Source organism: Calidris pugnax, unplaced genomic scaffold (assembly GCF_001431845.1).
Source record: "Calidris pugnax isolate Ruff unplaced genomic scaffold, ASM143184v1 scaffold51, whole genome shotgun sequence".
Taxonomy (NCBI): domain Eukaryota; kingdom Metazoa; phylum Chordata; class Aves; order Charadriiformes; family Scolopacidae; genus Calidris; species Calidris pugnax.
The window spans coordinates 6997487-7018367 of NW_015090797.1; the positions used below are offsets into that span (position 1 = coordinate 6997487).

Sequence of the window (20881 nt, forward strand, 5' to 3'; positions counted from 1 at the left end):
TAATTTAAAGGCAAAATATGTCTGATGAAATCTTTTTAATTAGAAGAAAAATGTTGGTAGGAGATGGAAATTTAGGGCCCAGTGATGTCTCCTCACTCAGACAGCCTGACTCCATTTTGTATCCATGGGCCTAAGACAGATGCCCACCTAGATGGAAACACTACCAAGCCATCTGCTTGTCCCCAGCTCAGAAACTCAGGCACCTCTTATGTTTGCTTCTCCTGCATAGCAAAGTTCACATTTTCAATCATACAGCTTAAAGAGAGAGATGTTTTATTATATTTATGGGAAGTAAATACACTTCTAATATGTTCATACTAAGACGCTTTGGTTATATCTTTCTGCCCCTTTTTAGTAAATAGTTTAATCTCCTGTGATAGTTTTAAGCCCTGAATTTGACAGTGCAGCTTATCCTGGATAATAACTTAGTAACCACAACATCTTATGCCATCTGTATAATATCAAATACATTTTTATACCAGCATTAATAAACCTTAGTTACAAAAATCCAAGATATTAACTATATCAGTGCCAAGCGCACACTCCAGGATCTCACAATATAACTCTGCCATGATCGCCCCAGTGTTTTTTGGCTTCAGAGTTGATATGTAACTATAGCAATGAAACAGAGCTACAGTAATCAAGTTTAATGACCAATGTAAAGTAAAATGCTAAATATTGTAGTTGCTGACATTTTTCATAATAAAAAAACTTGGGTTAAGTCTGCACAACCAACATTCACATAAAATTCCAGACCTCTGTGACAGATGGCTTAGGAAAGGAAGCCATGTGACTGGGCTGCAGTAGTTTTATAGTGCAAAACCCATAAATAGTGCAGATTCTCTGTCACTGACAAAATATCAACTACTCAGAAGGCAACAGCAACAACAAAAGGACCGAAATCAATCAAGGTCCCCTCCTTGATGAAACTGTACATAGGAAAATATCAGGAAGTGTATTGTCTCTGAGAAACAGATACCATTAGCCACAACAAGGAGCTCTGGCTGAAAGGCAGAGCATTTAGTATTGTGGATATTTAAAGCTTCCTCAGCACTTCCCTGAAATTCACGTAGAAGTTGGGTTGTCCAACATGCACCTAATTCTGCTCAGGGAAGGCTGGACTGTGTGTTTGGGAAGTAGCGTACAGATGGGGTTTAAGTGAGCTCACAGATGCACACAACAATTAAATATAGTCACAGAAAAAATATCCCCTTTTGCCTATCGCAGGATGGATCACACGTTTACAGCATGGCTTTTTATTCAGAATGGTATAAAAGAGCTATCACTTTGCTGCCTTCATAGCAAACTCCAAATGGCAGAGCAAAAAGAGAGGATAGTCAGATACTGCTCCAGTTTTCATTCCTACTCTCATCCCACCCTCCTCTCAATATGTCTCCTTTGCTTGTTTTACCATGTTTATTTTTACATTAATTTTAAAATGGAACTAAAAAGACAAAAATGGCAAATGGCAAAAACTGCTAGAGCAGTGCTATGACATGCTGACAGAAAATGGCACTTACTGTGCTTAGCTCAGACTTGCAAAGGCTGTTTTCTCTCCGGTGAAGGCAAGATCTTATATACTGTTGACTTCAGTGCATGTGTGAATAGGCCTATATTTATCCATTTATCATGACATATTTAAAACATAGCTACCAAAACAATGTAAACTGTTCTGATTCTTCCTAAAAACTGTGAGAAAAATAAAGATGCAAATGCATCTTATTATTTCCTAACTTACATTAATTTATAGCTGTGTAAATCTTTGGAGCTTGATTTTGATCTTATTTACATTTACATTCACATTCACATTCATGTTCACATTTACATTTACACTGGTGTAAACCAGGAAAAAATCCACTGAAACAATGAAGAAAAATCAATGATGTTGAGAGCTTACACACGATAATTGAATTTAGGTTACTCCTTACCTACTCACACAACAGTGACAGTGCAATCACCCTCACAGCTTTTACAAGCAGCTGGAAGAAGGGTTCCAGAATAAAAAATGAGAGAAAAATGACCAAAACATATTTTCTTTATTCCCAGATCTATTCAGTGAAAAGATAAGGTACAAGTAGTACTCTACTATGATTATCTATCTAAAATGAAGAATAATATAAATATGTAAACAAAAAAAAAAATGGTGTCTATCCTTTTCAAGTGCTTTGTACTTTAAAGTCAAGCTTTTTCAGCCTCCTTTATTTTATGACATAAATATTACAGAATATTTTCTAGTACATTATTAAGTCTTGTCCTTAGAACTGAACTACATCATCCAGGACAATAAAGGATGTTGTTTTTTGTGATAAATTACTCCTGTATTTTTTCTTATGCTTTTGGTCCATCTGATCACTCACAGCATTTAATACTCTGCAGTGTGTCTCCAGTAACGATTACAAGTTAAGCTTTATCTCATAGCTGGATCAGGAGGAGTGAATTATTTTGCCTGCATGAATCTTATTTCAAACTTGTGACCTTAGGGAGATTGGATCATTTCATATAAGGGGGTTTTATGTATTCTTTGGTTGGCATCAGCCATACAACTTAATACTAGGTAAGTCCAAAGAAACAACATTAGTTATTTCTAACATTAAACAACATTATCAAAGATTTTACATTCTCATTAGCAGTTCAGTCTGGTTTGGAAAACCCTAAAGGGCTCTTTAGTTCTGGTATTGGGAGTAACTCTGGAACTAATATCTTGCCATGTTTATGAATACTATTCTTAATGCAACTCCATGCAAATGAGTAAAATCTTTTCTATTCCCAGCCAATAAAAATACATCCACATGGTCTGCAATTCTTTAGACTTAAATTTAAGCAATTGAGCTCTGCATGAAACTAAAATACTAATTTGGGTCAAAATAAGAAAACATGTAACTGCCCAGCTACATCTGAGACAAAAATGAAGTCACAATTTCAGCCCAGAGCAATTCACAAATTAAAAAAGCTAGCCAAGAATGTACTCAAGGAGCAATATGCACAGCAGTGTAACAGGATGGTACCTAGTGATATTCTTGGCTGATTTCTCATCCTGTATTTAGGCTTTAAGGTATTTGGAGTAAAGGACTGCCTGAAAAACGTGCTGAGTACTAACTACATTGTTGAAATAATTGATGTAATTATCACCATCATCAATATCCAAGAATGGTGAGATGACATAATTTTGTTCAAAAACAGAATTTGAACTTTAAGCATTTTTAGCAAGTGTCATTTTTTGTTTTCTTTCAAGGCATAGTGTGCATATGCCATTTTGTCTAAACAGGTGGGAAAAACACCAAAACAGTCAACAAAATGTTTGGCAAGCAGTAGTGACGAGGATACAGATAAACTGTATCGCTTGCAGCTACCTCTGTGAGACGTGAATGTGGTGAAGGCTGTAAACAGGGAAGATCCCTGGATGTTATGATGACGTAGACTCTTGCGCTGTGCTAGAAACCAACAGCTGAGTTTTCTAGGGCACTCCTTCTGTTGACTTCAATGGGAGTTGAATGAAGCTACATAAATTGTAAATCAAATGCAACCAGGAGACTGGTTTGGGGTACTGACCGCATGAAAATTGGCTGATCAGGATTGTATTCAGGGGAACAGTTTACTACAGGCCCAGGTGGAGGTTGAATGGCTCAGCCAATGTAACATTAATATGGTATTAATCGTTTTTGAAAACAATTATCATCAAGGTATCTGATGATCTTAGTGTTTTTTATGCAACCGATAGATAATTCACAGAGAAAGTTTAGGATCCATTTTACTGTTCTTTTCAGAATAAATTTATTCTTTAAATTGCATAATTTATAAATCCATAATTTTAATCTTGAAGTATCTGGTGGATCACCTTTGTACATGAGACATTTTTTGGTAGTTCTGCTTATCAATGGCACTGCTAATGTGTAATCTGATTTGTCTAGCCTTGCTGCCCTTCTCTTTCTTTTTTTTTGGCTTAGACTTTCTCTTTTGAACTGATATGTAGACAATGTGAGAGCTATCTCTGAAAATCCATTAAATTAATGAAATTTGAAACTGTGCTGTAAAAAACATTTTCATTTAAGTATCTTCTATATTTACAAAAAAATGGTGAACATTCAAGGTAAAACATCTAGCTCTTACTAAGAAGTGGACAACACTCTGGAGGTCAAGAAATAAAATTTGAGAGATGGAAAGAAAAAAAAAAACTACTTCAGCATATTTTGGTGTTTTCCCCACGGGTTTAAGCAAGGTGACATATGTACGCCTTGAGTGAACACAAGCAAATAACACTTGCTTGAAATGTTTGAAGTTCAGATTCTGCTTTTAAAACGTAGCAGCAGAGTATTTTTACAGCTCTGACCACTGTGTAATTGCAAAGGATTTCCTGCAAGTCCAGGAAATCCTCTGCAGTCCCACATGTCCTTGCTCTACCACCATGCTGTCTCCCACCTGCAAAGGGTCATGGCTTGGATTGCTGGGAGGCTGCCTGATGCTCATGTGAGAGCAAACACCTTTACAAATCAGGGGATTTGGTCTGCTAAAGTATGGGTGATGCTAATCAGGTTTTGTTAGGCAAAGGAGCAAAGAAATGTGACAGAGGGCAGGGCTTAGAGGTCTAAACCCTATGGGGCTCTGAACACAATCACCCCACACAGGTGTTTTCAGACCTGGTGCTATGTGTGTGCTATCAAGACTAGAAAAAAGAAATCATTAACTCTGTACTCATCTGCTGATGCTGCATTATTTGAGTCCAAATACTGATAAAGTCTCAAGAGATGCTTTTTATCTTCTAAAAATTTGTAAGATATTCTAGCAGTTAACTTTGCAGCCAATGCCAGCCACAAAACAATTCAGAAACATTGATAAATAGATAGTAGTCTCTTTAAAAACAGCCTTATTTTTTTCTTCATATTTTAAAATAGGAAAGTGTCTTCATTGAAGAGAGTCTGGAGACTTATTTCCACAATTTTTTGTTTGAATTCTGTATGATAAAAGTAATAAATAGCCAAAAACAAATAAAAATGAGTTTTTTTGGGTTTTGGCCACTGAACCTGTTTGGGGCTTACTTGCCTGTGTTCTGGCCAGGAGCTAATTCTGATTCTTCTGTCAGATGTTTTGTAGCAGCATGCCCTCCAGAAAGTCTGGCAAAAGTGGAGGCAGGCAGATAGCAAGGTATGCAGGTGATTTTCTTTTAGGCTGGATTCCTGGCTGTGAAAAAGGAGTAAGCTATGTGCCCCAAGTGTCCTTCTATATCGTTACTGTTATGTTCACTTCCATTCTAACCTTCCCCATGATTTGGCAACTGTGAAGCAGGTATGGAAGAGAAAATCTTTGGGTTATGCCTGGTCCCTTTACTGCTCTTCTCTGGCAAGAAGGTCTATTGCTGAGGTCAGCCAAAGGCTGCGGCAGCAATTTAATCCAGCCATTGGCATCAGTTTCCATTTTCCTGCTAGAAGAAGCCTCTACTGAAGACCAGAGGAAGGAGATCTCTGCAGCAGATACCACAGATGGATCTGTGATCTGCGAAAGGTTCCATGAGCAATTTTGGGGACGGATAAAGTTTGTGTTATGGAAGATGCATGTAGGCACACTCTAAAAAGTCTACTCCAGTGCATCTCACAACATTTATTTCAAGGTCTAAGGCTTTTAGAAATCAAAGGCAGCAAAGTAGAGGACACCACCCTGCAAAGGAGCAAAGCCTGGAATACCTACCAAGGTGTTACACTGATGGTAAAAGAAGTGGTTCCCTCAGAGAGTAACAGCTAACATTTTAGTGATCCTGAATGGAGGCCCAACCAAATTGTAGACCAAGAGCTGTGGAAGTCATCTCTGGTCAGACTAAGCTGGGGCTATAATAGACAAGGTGGAGCGACACTGACTTGCAGAGAAATAGGTCATCTGTCTTCAGAGCACACATTGAGAGTCAGAATCCCAGAGCAGAAACACACCTGCTGCTTTGTGTTTTGATAAATACACTTCTTTTTACTCCGCAGTGAAGTCTTCTGAAGTTCTTGTAATGGCATCCTCTCATCTACATAGAGCTTTCAAAAGTTTCATTGCAGTGGAGCATGTGTGACTTTAATACAAATAATAAACAACAGTGCTCCCACAACCACAGTCATCAGAAGAAAATCTTGTCTATTTTCATCAGTGGTATAATACTATGTAATGGCACTGAAAATAAGGCTCATAGCTCACACAGTACCATTTGTAAATCATAAAGATCTGTGAGGAAACGCAGAGCAGAAACCAAAACATGAAAGCCACACAAGCATCTACGGTATTAGGCAGCTTTCCATTATGACAGACTTGCCCAAATTATCTATCTCCAAACGCTGTGGGCCTGATTCTCCTCTCTTGCCAGCAGAAAGGAGAATTTTACCAAAGTCAGTTGTTATTTCCCTCCCTACCCCTTGTCAAACTGTCATGAGCTCCAAACACAACAGACTCAATAGGTGTAGTTCTGTTCCATTGCTAGCAAAATACCACCTTGATTAATCACATGTGGGGCTTTTGTTTTTTGATTTTTTTTTTTAATCAGCCTCCAAAATGATCGCTTATGGCAGGTTTCAGAGGGAGGAAAATTCCCTCTTTAAACAGATATAACTCATTATCCACCGCAAATGTTGCTGGATTTCAAACATCCTCCTTTTTTCCTCCCACAAAACTCCCCCTTTGTATTTAGGGCTCAATTATGAAAAGAGTAACAACATAATTCCTGCTATTTATTTATTTTTATCAGAACTGGTCACTACATTACTGATATTTAATTTTATTTCTGTCTCTCTTCAAAAGAGCATGCAAACAGAAGCCTCCTTTTTGGGGATTTAATGCAGTCACTAACATGAAAGACAGTTTATTCGCACAGTTCAGTAGCTAGCACACCCTCCAGGTTCTTGGACTACCCTACCTTGGCAGACAGACTCTGTGGTTTGTTGGAGAGGATCTCTGCTGCTTCCCTGCAGCGGGTGGAAAGGTTCAGGATAGCAGCAGCTGCTGCTATGTGGGTGTCTTCACTACATTGACCGTAGCTATAAGAGTTGGCATGGCAAGGGCTCTGTGTGTGGGCGCTAGCACTAGGCAGTCGATTAGAAAATTTCACTGGATTTGAAAAATGCTTTGCTGTTGAAGAGAGATTTGATTAGCAATTGCACGTACGAGATTTTTCCCATTAAATAGTTTTGTTTCTCAGACTACAATTTCATACATTAAAATATTCAAAGAATACATTTAAAACAATCCATTTCCTATTGGCAGTAAGTATTTGCTGTAAAAATGGCTTCAGAAACATGATAATTTAATTTTTACCCAACAAATACACATCTTTCGACAAAACAACTGAGACTTCTACTCAGATTTTATTAATTCTTTACTCAGGCATTAAGAGCAATGATGTCCAAGAAAAGACTGAACAAGCATTAGTGTTATCCATTGTGACCTGACAACACATGTGGGCAAATGCAATTATAAATGTAGCCTTATAAAGGCTTCTGCTTGGAGTTCTGTTATGTAAAAAGCCAACAGTGACTTGTCCAGTCTTAGCTAAAACAACACTGCTTACCCTACTTAAATGAATAAGTCTGTTATTTATAAAGCTTTGCTTATGTGAGTAAGAAGAACAAGACCAGGCTCTTGAATGAACCAGATCAATCAGGTAAGAACATTACCTGTCAGGAATATTCAGTCCTGATTTTGTGGATTTTTTTTTGGAAATTTAAGTCTACCCTTTAATCAGTTAAAAAAAATAATGATAATGAACACTCAGAATAACATTGATCTTGGCTCACTGTCTTATGTTGGCTGTCATTTGGAATAATACACAGATTTATTCAGCACAAAGAGGTCAGTTGAGAATGAAAAACTAACAGGTGAACAGAAAAGCGCTTTCACAGACACAAGTGGTTCTTTGTTTTCTGCTTCATCAGCAGCACTTACTCTAAAACAGGTAGAAAGAACTCTGCTCTCTGTTCTGGATTTTGGAGCTTGAAATGTCATTAATTGTTGCAGGCAAAACACAACACTATGATTTCAGCTCTTAGGAAGAAATAATCACTTCTTTTGTCTGGAGCTCACACAGCGCCCTACAAAGATAAACTAAGCAAAATCCAATTTCTCAGCCTACACCCAGATACACCAAGAACATTTCTGCAGATGCCCATCTGCTCGCTCCAGAAAGATCTGAGCCTCAAGGCTCTGGATCCCGTTGGACGTAGAGCTTTGGCTTGAGTGCATTTTAATGCCAAGACATACACAAGACATTGAAGATGTCATCTTTCCTCAAAGTTGGGATGCTCTCAGAGCAATGCTTGTTTGTGTGCACAGACTGTGGCTGTATTCAGTTTTTCTAGCTACTGGAGGCATCTCAATAGAGCAATACATAAAAGCTTCATGATTCAGTTCTCCCTTTCTGCAGTGCAAATGAAAAGGGATTTATCCAGCCTGCTGTAACACTGTAGAACAAGCAAGAGGGTCTGCAATTTTAGCAGTTACTACAGCTAACTTCAAACTATATTTAAAGAGCAAAAAAGTGCATTTTCCATTATGCACCCTAAAAGACAAAAAATAAAGCAGGCTATGAGGGATGCATGTTTTGTTAACAAATCAAGTTTATAAGTCCGGAATCCACAGCGGGCTAATGGTGGGGTTTTGGGTAGCTACATATTTACATAGGACGCTGAGCCAATCACTGCATCATCAGCTTCTTATTGCCAACTTTAGTATATCTGCATAGTCAAAGCACTCACCTGCTCTTTTACTTTCACCTTTCCATTAAAATAATAGCTGCACACTGCAATCTTTGTAAGAACTACAGGCTGCAAACTTCAGCCCTGATGTACATTATACATAAATTGCATATGTATGGATTTGCATTTGTATAAAAACATTTCAATCATTTTTTCCTTGAAACGAACCTGTGAAATAGACATACATCTGTGCAAAGAGACAGCTAATAGGGAATATTCAATTTTACAAACAAAATTGGAAAATCTGCCACCCAAGAAGCTGGCAATGCACATATTTGCTTTCATTTGAACAGGTCTATTTTCCAGGCCAGATAAATATCTACTTTTCATTTGCAATTTTAAATAGGGTATTTATATATACACAAACACATACATACCTACAAACTATATATACGTGTGTGTGTACCCAAGCACCTACACAAATAAATATACAAATACACAAATTTTATAAACGTATAAAACATATGTAATATTATACAGCATTAGAAGATTATTATGTTATATTTTGTTGTATTCTATATATATATAAATTTTTCTGCTTTTCTGTTCACCTTACTATGAATGTTCTCCTTTGTTGAGATAAGTGGCATGCAATTTGTTTTCCTTTTTTGTTTTCCTTCACCAAATTTTTTGTTTTCCTTCACTAAATGTTTTGTCATGGCCAAAATGAAAACCAACTAAAGAGGCTTTTGTCACATTGTTTTGGATCTATTTTCTTCTGAACCCAAATATGGTGCAATGAAACCCCCTCATGGCAACAGAATAATTTGTTTCTTTGAAATAAAGAGGTATTTTATAATGGTCAACGCAATGGCAGAATCTTGCTGAAGTTTCCCATGCAGATTGTGAAGAGCATCTGCAATAAATGATCAGTGTTTGCACTGTAGTATCTAATTTGTACAGAACAGTACCTCAGCAAATCTGTAAGTGATGCAAGCAGAGGAATCTTAACAACAATTTGATACATTGAATATGTCTGCACTACAAAAGTTATGTAGTATAGATACATGAGATATCAAAATGAATTAAATCCAGACCTGGAAGTAATGCAGACAAGGCACATGGTCATCTAGGAGGAATAATACCTCTATGGATTCATCTAAAAAGTATCTGAAAAGCTTTTTAAAGCCTAACTGGTATTTCTCTGTACAATTGATTACATCTTGTGCAAACACATTCCATGGCACTTTGCATGGCAGCATCCTATCACATAAAGATACCACAATTTAGCCAAGGAAGAAGGTAACAGATAGGACATAAATCATTCCTTTTTACTCCTCCTTTCCCCATTATATTTGCTTTTAAAAGAAATATCAGAAAAGTAAAACTTATAGTGATGACATTTAGCATTCTATAATTCTATATTTAGCAAACTTGTGATTCTATTTAGCATTCTGGTCACACTAAAGACAATTCCTACAGAGATTTTTTAACTCTATAAGTTTGAAAGCAGAACAAACAAAACAGGAAAAAAAAAAGTAATTGACATTTTGTCCATTTTTAAAGAGATAATGGAATTTCAAGCTTACATTCAAGGAACTGGGGTGTTTTTCGTCCTTGTGCCACAGGTGCTATTGTGCGTTTGCCAAAGACTTGTGCATCAAAGCTGGCATAATCAAATGGTACTTTCCCAAACTTCTCCTGTTCTTTTGTCAGGGTGGCTCTGGAGGAGGTGACTGGCTGTGAAGTTCTGTAATTATATTGAGTTACTTCCGGCTGTTTTGCTAAATTTGTCCTGCAGAGAGTAGGAAAAGAATCAATGAGAAACACAAGAATATCTTTCAATAACCTTTTCTTGCAAAATAGGGTACAGTTGCAACTCAGTATCAGAAAGCGTGCTGTCACCACATGTGAATCTTACTGGTACGTGTATACAAGAAATAAATAATGTAAATATGGTGGCTGACCTACTAGTCAAAGAGTACTTTGACTTCATACATTAAAAAATCCAATATTCTGTAGTAACAATGTGGGCTATTTACAAAAAAAAGATACTGATTTTCTTCTAGATTACCACTATAGTGTGGTGCTTTATTTCTTTCTAAAAATTGTCTGGATTTTTTTCTAGTCAAAGGACTTGCAGTTTATACATCACTATTGTTCTCACTTTACTGTGCGTGAGTATGGTATAAATATAATGTAAGATGATCCAGAATAATTGCTTCTGTTATTTGGGAAGAAAGAATGATTTATGGTGTGTTATTCCATTTAGTTACTGTTCAGTAACTACTTGTCTTTAGTAATTTCCTAAGGACTTTTCATATATGGAGTTAAGGCACGTGCAGTTGGCAGACACATGGACATAATATTCCGTAATGGCTCTGAAGGAACCATTAGAGCTGATCATGTCAATAATCCACAAATTAAAGTGTCCCCAAATAGACCTGAATATAATAGGTTGTAATGTTTGTGGTGCCAATGATGTGCAAATTATGCATGTCTGTAGGGTCCATATAACCCTCAAACAAAATACAATTGCAATAAAAAAATGTTTCCCCTTTTTGATGCCATTTTATAAAAAATAAATTAAACTAATTAAACCAATAAACTTAAAATAAAGAAATTCAAAATAAGAGCTATTCAATGGTGGGGAAACCAAATGAACAGCATCCTCAGTGCTTTTAGATAACTGCAATGCCAATGCAACAGGCTACTTGGGATCACTGGAAGATTCTCCTGAAAAGAATCATGAAATAAATGAGGAATGTGATGCTAAAAGTGCAATAAGGTCAAAGAGATCTTCAATCAAGTTTCAGTGGCCAAAATATTGTAACAAAGGAGCAGTTCTTGAGAAGTGTTTAAAACATTTCAGCAAGATAGGACATGTGGTTTACAGGAGAAAGACATTTCAGAAACATTGATTAGGCTATTTGTGTGGAAGTAAGGTCTATTAGAATATATTTGATTGCTTTTCAAAAGACGTGTCTGTTTTGTTGAGCCACACAGAGAAGAACCAGCAGAACACTGCGTGTTAATTTTGAGACACAGTCAAGTAATTTAGCTTTGCAGAGGTTCATCTTGGAATACTGACTTGTTTTTGTAGCTAAATCTGAAATGGGTGAAAGCCCTGAGGAGAGCTCAGCAGAGTTTGTGTTGAAATTCTTTGGAGACATTAGTTCCTGAGGGCTCCTACCTGTGAGTCTGATCATGGCACTGCCCAGCTTTCGGAGACTCGAGCTGGATCTTCTCCTGGGACATTGCCAACTTTTCAGCTGCAGCAATTGGACAACCAGAAAGGCTGTTTAAAAGCAAAGTGAAGAAAAGAAACAAAAAGAAAAAAAAAAAGAAAAAACAGCATTAAAACAAAATCTTAAGTAAAGGAAATGTGTGCTGTCGAACCGGTGAAGAAAAGAAACAAAAAGAAAAAATAAAAATACAGCATTAAAACAAAAGCTTAAGTAAAGGAAATGTGTGCTGTCGAACCCAATGACTTCAAACTTCTCTGGTGCTCCATGCCTCTATGTGAGCTGCTGCTGCTGTTGTAGCCCAGATTCATCTGTCCCATGCCTCTATATGAGCTGCTGCTGTTGTAGCCCAGATTCATCTGTTTTTCAACCCTTAATGCAAAACTGTGAAATCTGTGTATTTGAGGTGATATATCTGGAAACTGAATCACGTAGGAGTTTTCCACAGTTCAGCTTTGATGTTTTGTGGCTGGCAAGTCACTAGTAAATTTTTTGACAAATGACATTTACTTTATCAGCTAAACCATGCATATAAGCCTCCTGCTGATTAAAAGGAAAGTGAATTTGGGAAAAAAAACAGAGGTATCTGAGCAACTGTTACCAAATAACATATTTTGTCATTTCAAGATGTGCTTTGTTTTTTTCCTATTTGCTTTATTAGATTAGAACATGTTTTCTTATCCTATTCATGGCTTGCTTATGACACAGCTGATGCGCTGCAAAGATGACTGGGGATTTAAAACAGGAAACACAATGAAAAAAAGATTTACTGGTTCCTTATATATTCTTGTAGCTGAGCTTATAATATATCTGGTAAAGACTAACTTTTTGTTTTAAAGATGGTAACATAGTATGATAATCCTTGATTTTCGGTGCATTCATACAACAACCAATCAATCAATCAGCAGGAAAAAAAAGAAAAGAACAAAATTCAGTTCCGCAAAGAAAGTTGGTTTTTAAATCTTTCTGTCACAGGTTTGGTTGTAAGATTGACATTTTATTTTTCTAGAGGCACTATGGTGGAATATTTTGGCTTGCTGGCTTCCAGCAGAAAGCCGTGCCGCCAGCAGTGGCTTGTTGGAGACAGCGAGCATCAGCCCTCTGCCCCACCTGCAGCCCAGACATGATTCCCCAGCTGCCTGGCTGGAAGGCTTTTCTCAATTTTACTTTCTCCCTGCAGGCAGCAAGTTAAACAGACAAGAGTGTTCCAAGTGGGAAGACGACATTCCTGAGGGTAATAAATGGAGTTATTTCTTACAGGAATTCCAAAATACTCCACTTAAAATTTCCTGTTTTGCTAAGAGGAAATGTGCCTTGATGGGAAGTTCCTCTCAAGGACTACCACGTATGTGGTGCAAAATGAAGAGTCTTTGATTTCCACTGGGTTTTCCAACTGTAGCAATAATAATGTACTTGTTCATTACTACCCATTTTACACCATAGTGTTTCACTGGGAAGACTGTAATGAAACTGTAGTTTGAAATGTCTTCTCTGAAAAAGACTAGTGGAATTTGCCATCCTCAGTGCTGCAGCCATTTTTTTTATGTAACAAAATCTAACACAAGTATTTGGTTATATACATATATATACATATATACATATATATACAGGCTATCCCAGTTCATAGGCATTCCAAGATGTGCCCATCAATTTACTTCTGAGTACGTTACACTTTAAGCAGACAGGAACTTTTCTGATCTACCTTCTGTGTGTGTTGCGATTGCTGTTGACATGTCCTCTTCCAGTGCATCCTGGGGTGGGGCACTTTAAAACATTTTCATGCATGGCAAGAACTAAACAGGAATAAGGAAAAAAGAAAGTCATAATAGAATACAACAATTAAAAATAACTATATTAAAAGTATGAACCATTCTTCTTCAGACTTGGATTCTCAATTCCGTCACATTTTGACCACAAAAGAAAAGGAGAAGCAGAGGACCTACAACACAGTCAGGCTGTTGCCCTCAGCATATATAACTTTATTCCTACATTGCTCTAGTATGGCTTCCCACATGCACATCTCTCCCATGTTATTTCTATGGACTTCAAAAAAACAAAGGCAGAAGCTAGCAAGGACGTTGAATCATGAGACCCTTTGCCCTCTGGTTCATACGCCACTAATACAGATGACTAGAAAAAGCATGTACCTTTCTAATGCCCTTTGATGTGGATTGTTTTTACTGAGAGTGAGATGTATGTCTCTGTAAAACAGAATATGTCTCTGTACGTCTGCTCTCATGACTTCTGTACTGCATTACCCCTTTGGGTGCGCAGTGCTTCAAAAAAGATGATCGTTCAGTCAACTGGTTTGTTCTGTCAGGAACCACATTGAGATTACAGATAATTTTGTTTGGCTTTTTTTTTGTGTGTGTTTTTTGTGTTTTGTTTTTTTTTTTTTCTCCAGTAGGACAGAACGCAGCTGATTGGAAGTGTGATCATTAATAAAGAGGTATTAATTTTAACTTTTTAAAAAGTTAATGTTGCTAAGGCGTTCCAAATGCAGCAACTTGCTTAACTCAGCAGATGTTTCCATAAATACAGGTTAGTACCAGATTTAAAAAAAAAAAGGGAGAGCTACAGTTAGGAATAGGACGTTGATAAAGTGCAAGTGCCCTTTTGATTTGTTATGCATACCACCACAAAAAAAAAAAAAATCTAACTAACATGGTTGCTTAAATGAATAATTTCACATTAGGTTTTGGTTTATTATGCAGCATTTCATAATAATCTAACTAACACGGTTGCTTAAACGAATAATTTCATATTAGGTTTTGGTTTATTATGCAGCATTTCATTGCATCACGTTGCAGGATTATACACACACCAACCGATGTAATCAGATCGGCAGTTAGAAATAAGCAGGGTAGGCTGGGCATAGAAGGGTTAGCACAATACAAGCAGGATATGCTGTGGACCCAGTGCTGGGAGGTTACTGATGGAAGTAGCCTTTTTGAGCTCAGTGGTGAGGGGGACACTGGAAACATCTCTGAATAAGCATGCCCAGGCCTCTCCGTTACTGGCAATGAAAACCAGCAACCTGGGTGTGTGAGTGCGGCAAATCAGGTCGCAGGGCTGAAACAAGCAGGTGGTTTCTGTGCTGCATGCCTTAGCAAAGGCACGGGCAAGCAAGATCTTGATTCATAAGACTATGGCATGCAGGTCTGATGGCAGCATGGGGATAGTTTGGCTCTTATCTTATTCCTTCCGAGCCACCTGAGGAGCTGACTGATGTTTGTAACGCTGCTGCTAAAGAGTATGTGAGCTTCATGTGTGTGGGAATTAGGACTGTGACTAAGAGCTGGAGGACAAAGGACATGTGATGGCTCCTCTCTCAGCTTCGTTCTGCAGCCTCAGCTGGAAAAAGTGGGCTGCTTCTCCAGTATGAGCACACACTACCCACAATACCGGGCCAGATCCAGCTGTTATTCTGGACCGCAGGGTGACGATACTCACTTTCTAGTGGCACTCTAACTTTATGTGGACAGCCTGAGAGACTGCGGTGGTGAGGGTACAGCCCAGTCACGTGCCCTGTGCCATCGCATCCTGGGATGGGACATTTGGTTTCTCTCTTTTCAGGCCTGGGTGAATCTGCAGAGAAATCAGATAAGGGTTTTGTTTGGTTTTCGCCTCAGTCTGCACTCAGCTGAACCATCTTTGCAGTGTGATACTCTTCATTTTGTACTCCAGATTTAACTCCTACACAAAGTTTTGAGATGTATGCAATTTAAGCACATCTAGGATTTTACACTGTGTCCTTTAAACAACAGCTTCCACCTCCTGATATGCCATTTATGTGCTAAACTATATAGCTTTAGGATGGCAGTGTCATTTATTCCATTCAGAGCCTCAAATAGGACAGAAGCCACAATCCAATAAGCCAGAAAACTGGCAGCATCAGCCAACAGCAAGATCTATAAAGGAATAAATAAAAAAAACCCGAGAAACAATCTTTTACTCTGTTAATGTCAGACTCCGGGAAGCTGGGACGACCAAATAAAAGCTGAGGTGTGAAACAAACAAACAAACAAACAAAAAGCATTTCAACCAGAAGCCATTCCTTAAATATCGCAGATCTCTAGGCTGTGGGTTCTTTGTTAGGGAACTGAATACATGCCACTTTACATTTGAGAGGCAAGGCAAGCAGCTCCCTCTGGTACACATGGCAATGCCGCTTTGTGGAGCAGCCCACAATGACAGAGAAAACATGGAGCAGCCGATACCCTTTCAAAGGCGAGGTCTCAGCCCAGCCCCACAGCTACCACTCTGTAATAGCCGCAGTGCATTCCCAGCTTTTGTTTCGAGCACCTAGAATGGTGCAAGAAGCACTGGTCAGAAAGCCTTTATTTGATTTCCAACGCGGGATCAAAAAGTCTGGGCAAGGAAGGAATGAATTCTGGTCCAGAAATTCTCTTGTGAGAAATCTGGAGGAAGTGGCCGCATAAATTGCTGAGGATGGTTTTAGCTCCATCTGTGATTGGCTGCCAACAGCATTCGGCGCTGGGGGAGAAAACAGCTGCAGCCAGAACAGGGAGCAGCCTCCTTCAAGCTCATTTTGTTGGACCGCGAGGTAAGGCGACATGCTTGGGGACAGGAGGGCCAGAGACAGATGAGGGTTAAACTTCCTGGCAGGGCTTTAGATTAAAAAAAAAAATTAAAAAAAAATAGTAGGAAAGAAAATAGACTGAGCATCAACAGGAGACCACACGCTTTTGAGAATCACTGCAAATGGAAAGTGCTGCAATAGTGGACAGAAAATAAAGAGGGACTCTGATATATGATTATTTTTCCCCCTCTAATTGGAAAAGTTTATCAATAAAAAATATGGAAAAATACACATTTAAGCCATGTTTTTCTGATGTAGCATCCAAGAAAGACAATTAAGAGCTGGTGGATTTGATGGTGGATTTTTCAGAAATAAAAACCAGTTAATTATATAAAGTGAAAAAAGTTATGTGCCTGATACGACGTGGGCTAAAATCATATGGTGTTTATACAAACTGAACAAAGCCTGCTTTGTTCTTCCATGAGTGCTACCTCTGAACTCACCTGCAAACTACAGCTAAAAATAATATGAGGCAAATCAGGAAGGGCCAAATTCTGCCATGCTTACGGTCACTGCTCCTTCCTATGTGTGCTGTGAGAGAGTCACATTGACTCCAATGTGAACCTGATGAACACAGCTGGTATCAGAATAAGAAAATGGATCCATAAAATTCCTGCATACACCATACTTATTTGGGCAAATAAAGATTCATGGCTTTTAGCAAAGAGGTAGACTAACACCTTGCATGCACAGTTTAAGACATACTAATGGAAAGATTGCTTGAGACAGAAAAATGAGATGCATGCATATTCTTCCCAAATACTTCAGGAAATATTTTATAGTTCCAACTCCTAAAAACCCTTGTCAGTTATCTTATATACTGAACACTTTAGATAATTAAAGTACTGTAATATTTTCAATGTCCACGTGGACTACTCTAAAGTAACACTAGAAATACCAAGGTAAATAGTTTATCACAAGCAGAAATTGCAGCAATGCTGGGGTGGCTTCAGTGTATTTGGAAGCCTAAAGGGAAAAGTCAAAGGACAGATGAATGCATTGTTACTTGCTACAGCAGGGACTGTGCTTATAAAATGACTTCTCTTGACGTTCTGGAATTATCCTCAATTGAGGAGTTTCATACGAGACAGCCAGTTCACAAATCAAACCCAAATCTTTTAAATCTCCACTTTTGGAAGCCTAATTAAGTACCAAAAATGGAGCAATGTTCCTACAGCTTTGTAGGATGCCACAAACCATCAGAAACAATAAAGATTTTGGAACTTACTGGTAATTCTGCTGATGGTGAATGAGGCAGAAGAGCACGGCTTGTGCTTTCCTGGCTCAGAAGTGCTGGCTGTAGCAAAATCTAATGTTGATACGTGAAGTAGGCTGAACTCGGAAAACACATGGCTTAGGAATTGGGTGGCATGTTTGGAAGAGGCCAATTTTTCACCGTAACCTTTCCTTAAGCACCATTTCAACACCTTCTCTTTTGGCTGCTGAAATTTAGGAGGTATGTATTAGCACCCTATGGAGGTGGAGGTGGAGGCAGAGGAGGAGGAAAAGGAGGAGAAGGAGTGTCAGTGCCAGCTACATAGCCCTTTTAGTGGCCATTACTGATCATTTCACATAGCGGTTTGGCAGGAAGCCAAGTACCTAGCGTTTAACCTGGTTAGATGTAAGGCACTAGTGTGAAGGTACATAATTAACAAAATTACCAGCTAAATTCCAGATTCTTTACTGTTGCTATAAAACCCAGCTCAGAATCCTCTATCAGTCACAGGATAAATGCTTAAGCCAGTAAGAACAGCCAAAAATACTTCCTTACGTTTGTTGCTAAATATCTGTCTCCCACCAATGTCAGTAACTTTGGTTTGTCTCCTTTCCCCTGCTAGGTGCTCCAGGAGAAACCTGTCCAGTTCCTTGTAGGTGCTGTGAAACACATGCCCTTGCTCTGCCTGCAGAGCGATTGCTTGTTCCAGCAAACTCAAGTTCCCTTTTGTTTTGTCCAGCTCAACCGACACTTCCGTGGTTTCTGACAGGCACTCATTGTCATCTTCTTCACTTTCAGGGAAGGGATTCTGAATTCTCTTCTCGAAAGGATCTGGGTGAGACTCCTGGGGTGCTCTTAGCTCTGTTTCGGAGTCACAAAGTGTTTCACAAGGGCCAAATTCTACCTCTTCCTTCTTAATTTCTGGGACTTCCAGGATGCTAGGTTGATTACACTCTACAATATACTTTTGAGTCACATGGGGCTTTACGCTTGTTTCTTCTGAGAAATTTGAGGAGCTGTCCCACTCGTTGTCCATAGTTTCAGAGTTACTTTCATTTTCCTCAGATGAACAGTATTTTGGGTCAGAAATAACAGTCTTTTCTTTTCCTTCAACTGAGTTAATCATGTAACATTCATCAGTGTCATCACTTTCTGTTTTTAAGGACTGAATGCCGCTATCATTTAGATTTTCTGCCACTGTTTGACTGGGTGCATCTTTCGATAATTTTCCCATGTTCATCAAAGATTTGGCCACAGCATCTTGATAGCTGGAGTAGTTATCTTTCCTTTGACTGGAATTTTCTTGCCCACCTGAATGAGAGGTTTCTTCAGATGATTTTGGAGTGCTTTCCTCTGCATGAAGGCAAAAAACAAGAGAAAAATATGTAAGAAGAACTGCTTTTTGTATCTTGAAGAAGTGATATGAAGATATTTACTTACCAATCTCTGTTTCTTTACTCAAAGGTACTCTGAAATGATTGAAGCCACCAAGGCTGCTTGCAACATTAGGAAAAGCCCTTCTAAGATTATGTCTACTTTATACTATAACTCCAAAGCTATATGACAAATAAATATGCTGTCATTTTTCACTGACGGTGAAGACATATATTATCTTAGAACACACATTCTTATACATTCATATAAATATGATGTGCCACATATAGGTAAGTACTATATATATACACACAATCTATATGATATCTGCAGATATATATATATATATACAGGCACACACACATTTTAAAACTCCTCTGATGCATTTTCACTTTTCTTTCATCTAAGATTCCCAAATATTTCCTCAAAATAAACCCTAATTCTTTTTCGGGTCACCTCAGATCCCATGAAAGACCTTGATGGAAAAAAGCTCAATACTTCACAAAGGGCAAGCTCCTGGTCACTATTGCAATTGCCACATTAAGTGATAGATCAGGTCATGCACAGGCAAACAGAAATGGTTGTTATGTACAGACTCATAAAGGACTTGTTAAAGACACCACTGAAGTGCATCCTGGCTTTATAAACATCTTTCTTCAGAAGAAACGCAGCAGCCAGCAGGTAATAGAGGCTATATGTAGGAGAGGTTGTCGGTGTGGAAGACAATATGCCTTTTGTATCTCATTTAATTTTTTTATAAACATTTCCTCTGACAAGGACACTCAAAAATACATCTCCATCATCTTCCTTTCTGGTAATTATCTCTCTAAAATCAACACTGGTTTGCCAGGATCAAGTAAATATTGCCATAGTAACTAAAAGCATTTTTGGATGAAGGGAAGAATTTAGTCACAACACTAGCCCCTTCAATAATGCTGATTATAGGGTACATTCTTTTGTTGGGATCTATTCAACATAAACTGAAAAATTTAACATTTTACTTCCTAGAAAGGAGGATGAATAAACAAGCACAGACAATTTCGTAAGATGTATCTGTCCTCTCCTGATTCAGAAGAACTCCAGGTTTAAATAATAAATTAAGCATAGTCTAAAATGCAAATGAAGTTTCTCTCAATAACACAGCGAGCTATTAAGAGAAAGTGTAAAGGGTTATGATAATTTTAAAGTATTATGAACTACAGAAAACAAATAAAAAGCATTTTCACTGAATATGTCCAATTCATTGAACTATTCTCTCAATCCACTTAACTACCCACATGTGTACAATAATGATTTATAGACATTATACCTAATTATGCATATTTGGGCTGTGTTAGAGTGCCTAACAAAAGCTCTAGAAAGCAACAATTACCTCTGTTGCTTAGCTACATAGTTTAAAATATTCCTATTAAGTGCAGATTATTGTGGAGGGGAAAAGGGGGACAAAAATGCACATGTGCACCACAATGCATTTCACTTTACTGCTGCCAAACTGTTAGCATTTTGGGTCATTTCCAGTTTACATAATTGTTTGGTTCAACTGTTTGTTATATGTTAAAAGAAAATATTGATTAATTCTTATTCTTCTTCAGAAAATTGGACTCATGCAGGGAGAGGTGGCCTTGTGCACTGTGTGCATAAAGTTGTGTTTAAAAAAAATGTCTGTAAACCTTAGTATAACTTTTTAGCAGCTGGTCTAGTACCACACACATTGCAGTATTCTGAATAAAGAAGTCTGCTGTCTTTTCACATCTCAGCAAGTAAGAATGATGATTTGGCTCTATGACCAACT

The 20881-nt window shown here is 38.0% G+C and overlaps 1 protein-coding gene across 4 annotated transcripts in view; it reads right to left on the reverse strand.

Annotated features, from left to right (window-relative positions):
• ST18 (suppression of tumorigenicity 18, zinc finger) overlaps positions 1 to 20881 on the reverse strand; it is a 166448-nt gene that overhangs the window by 26309 nt on the left and 119258 nt on the right. For all 4 annotated transcript variants that reach the window (XR_001411385.1, XM_014937026.1, XM_014937027.1 and 1 more), the window contains 6 exons: positions 18271 to 19068; positions 15350 to 15484; positions 13599 to 13689; positions 11845 to 11949; positions 10241 to 10446; positions 6878 to 7089 (listed from right to left, as the gene is read on the reverse strand). Coding sequence is in view for 3 of the 4 variants with exons in the window: in XM_014937026.1 (XP_014792512.1) it covers positions 6878 to 7089; positions 10241 to 10446; positions 11845 to 11949; positions 13599 to 13689; positions 15350 to 15484; positions 18271 to 19068 (1547 nt within the window). In the remaining variant the exon portion in view is untranslated. The remainder of the gene's footprint in view (positions 1 to 6877; positions 7090 to 10240; positions 10447 to 11844; positions 11950 to 13598; positions 13690 to 15349; positions 15485 to 18270; positions 19069 to 20881) is intronic.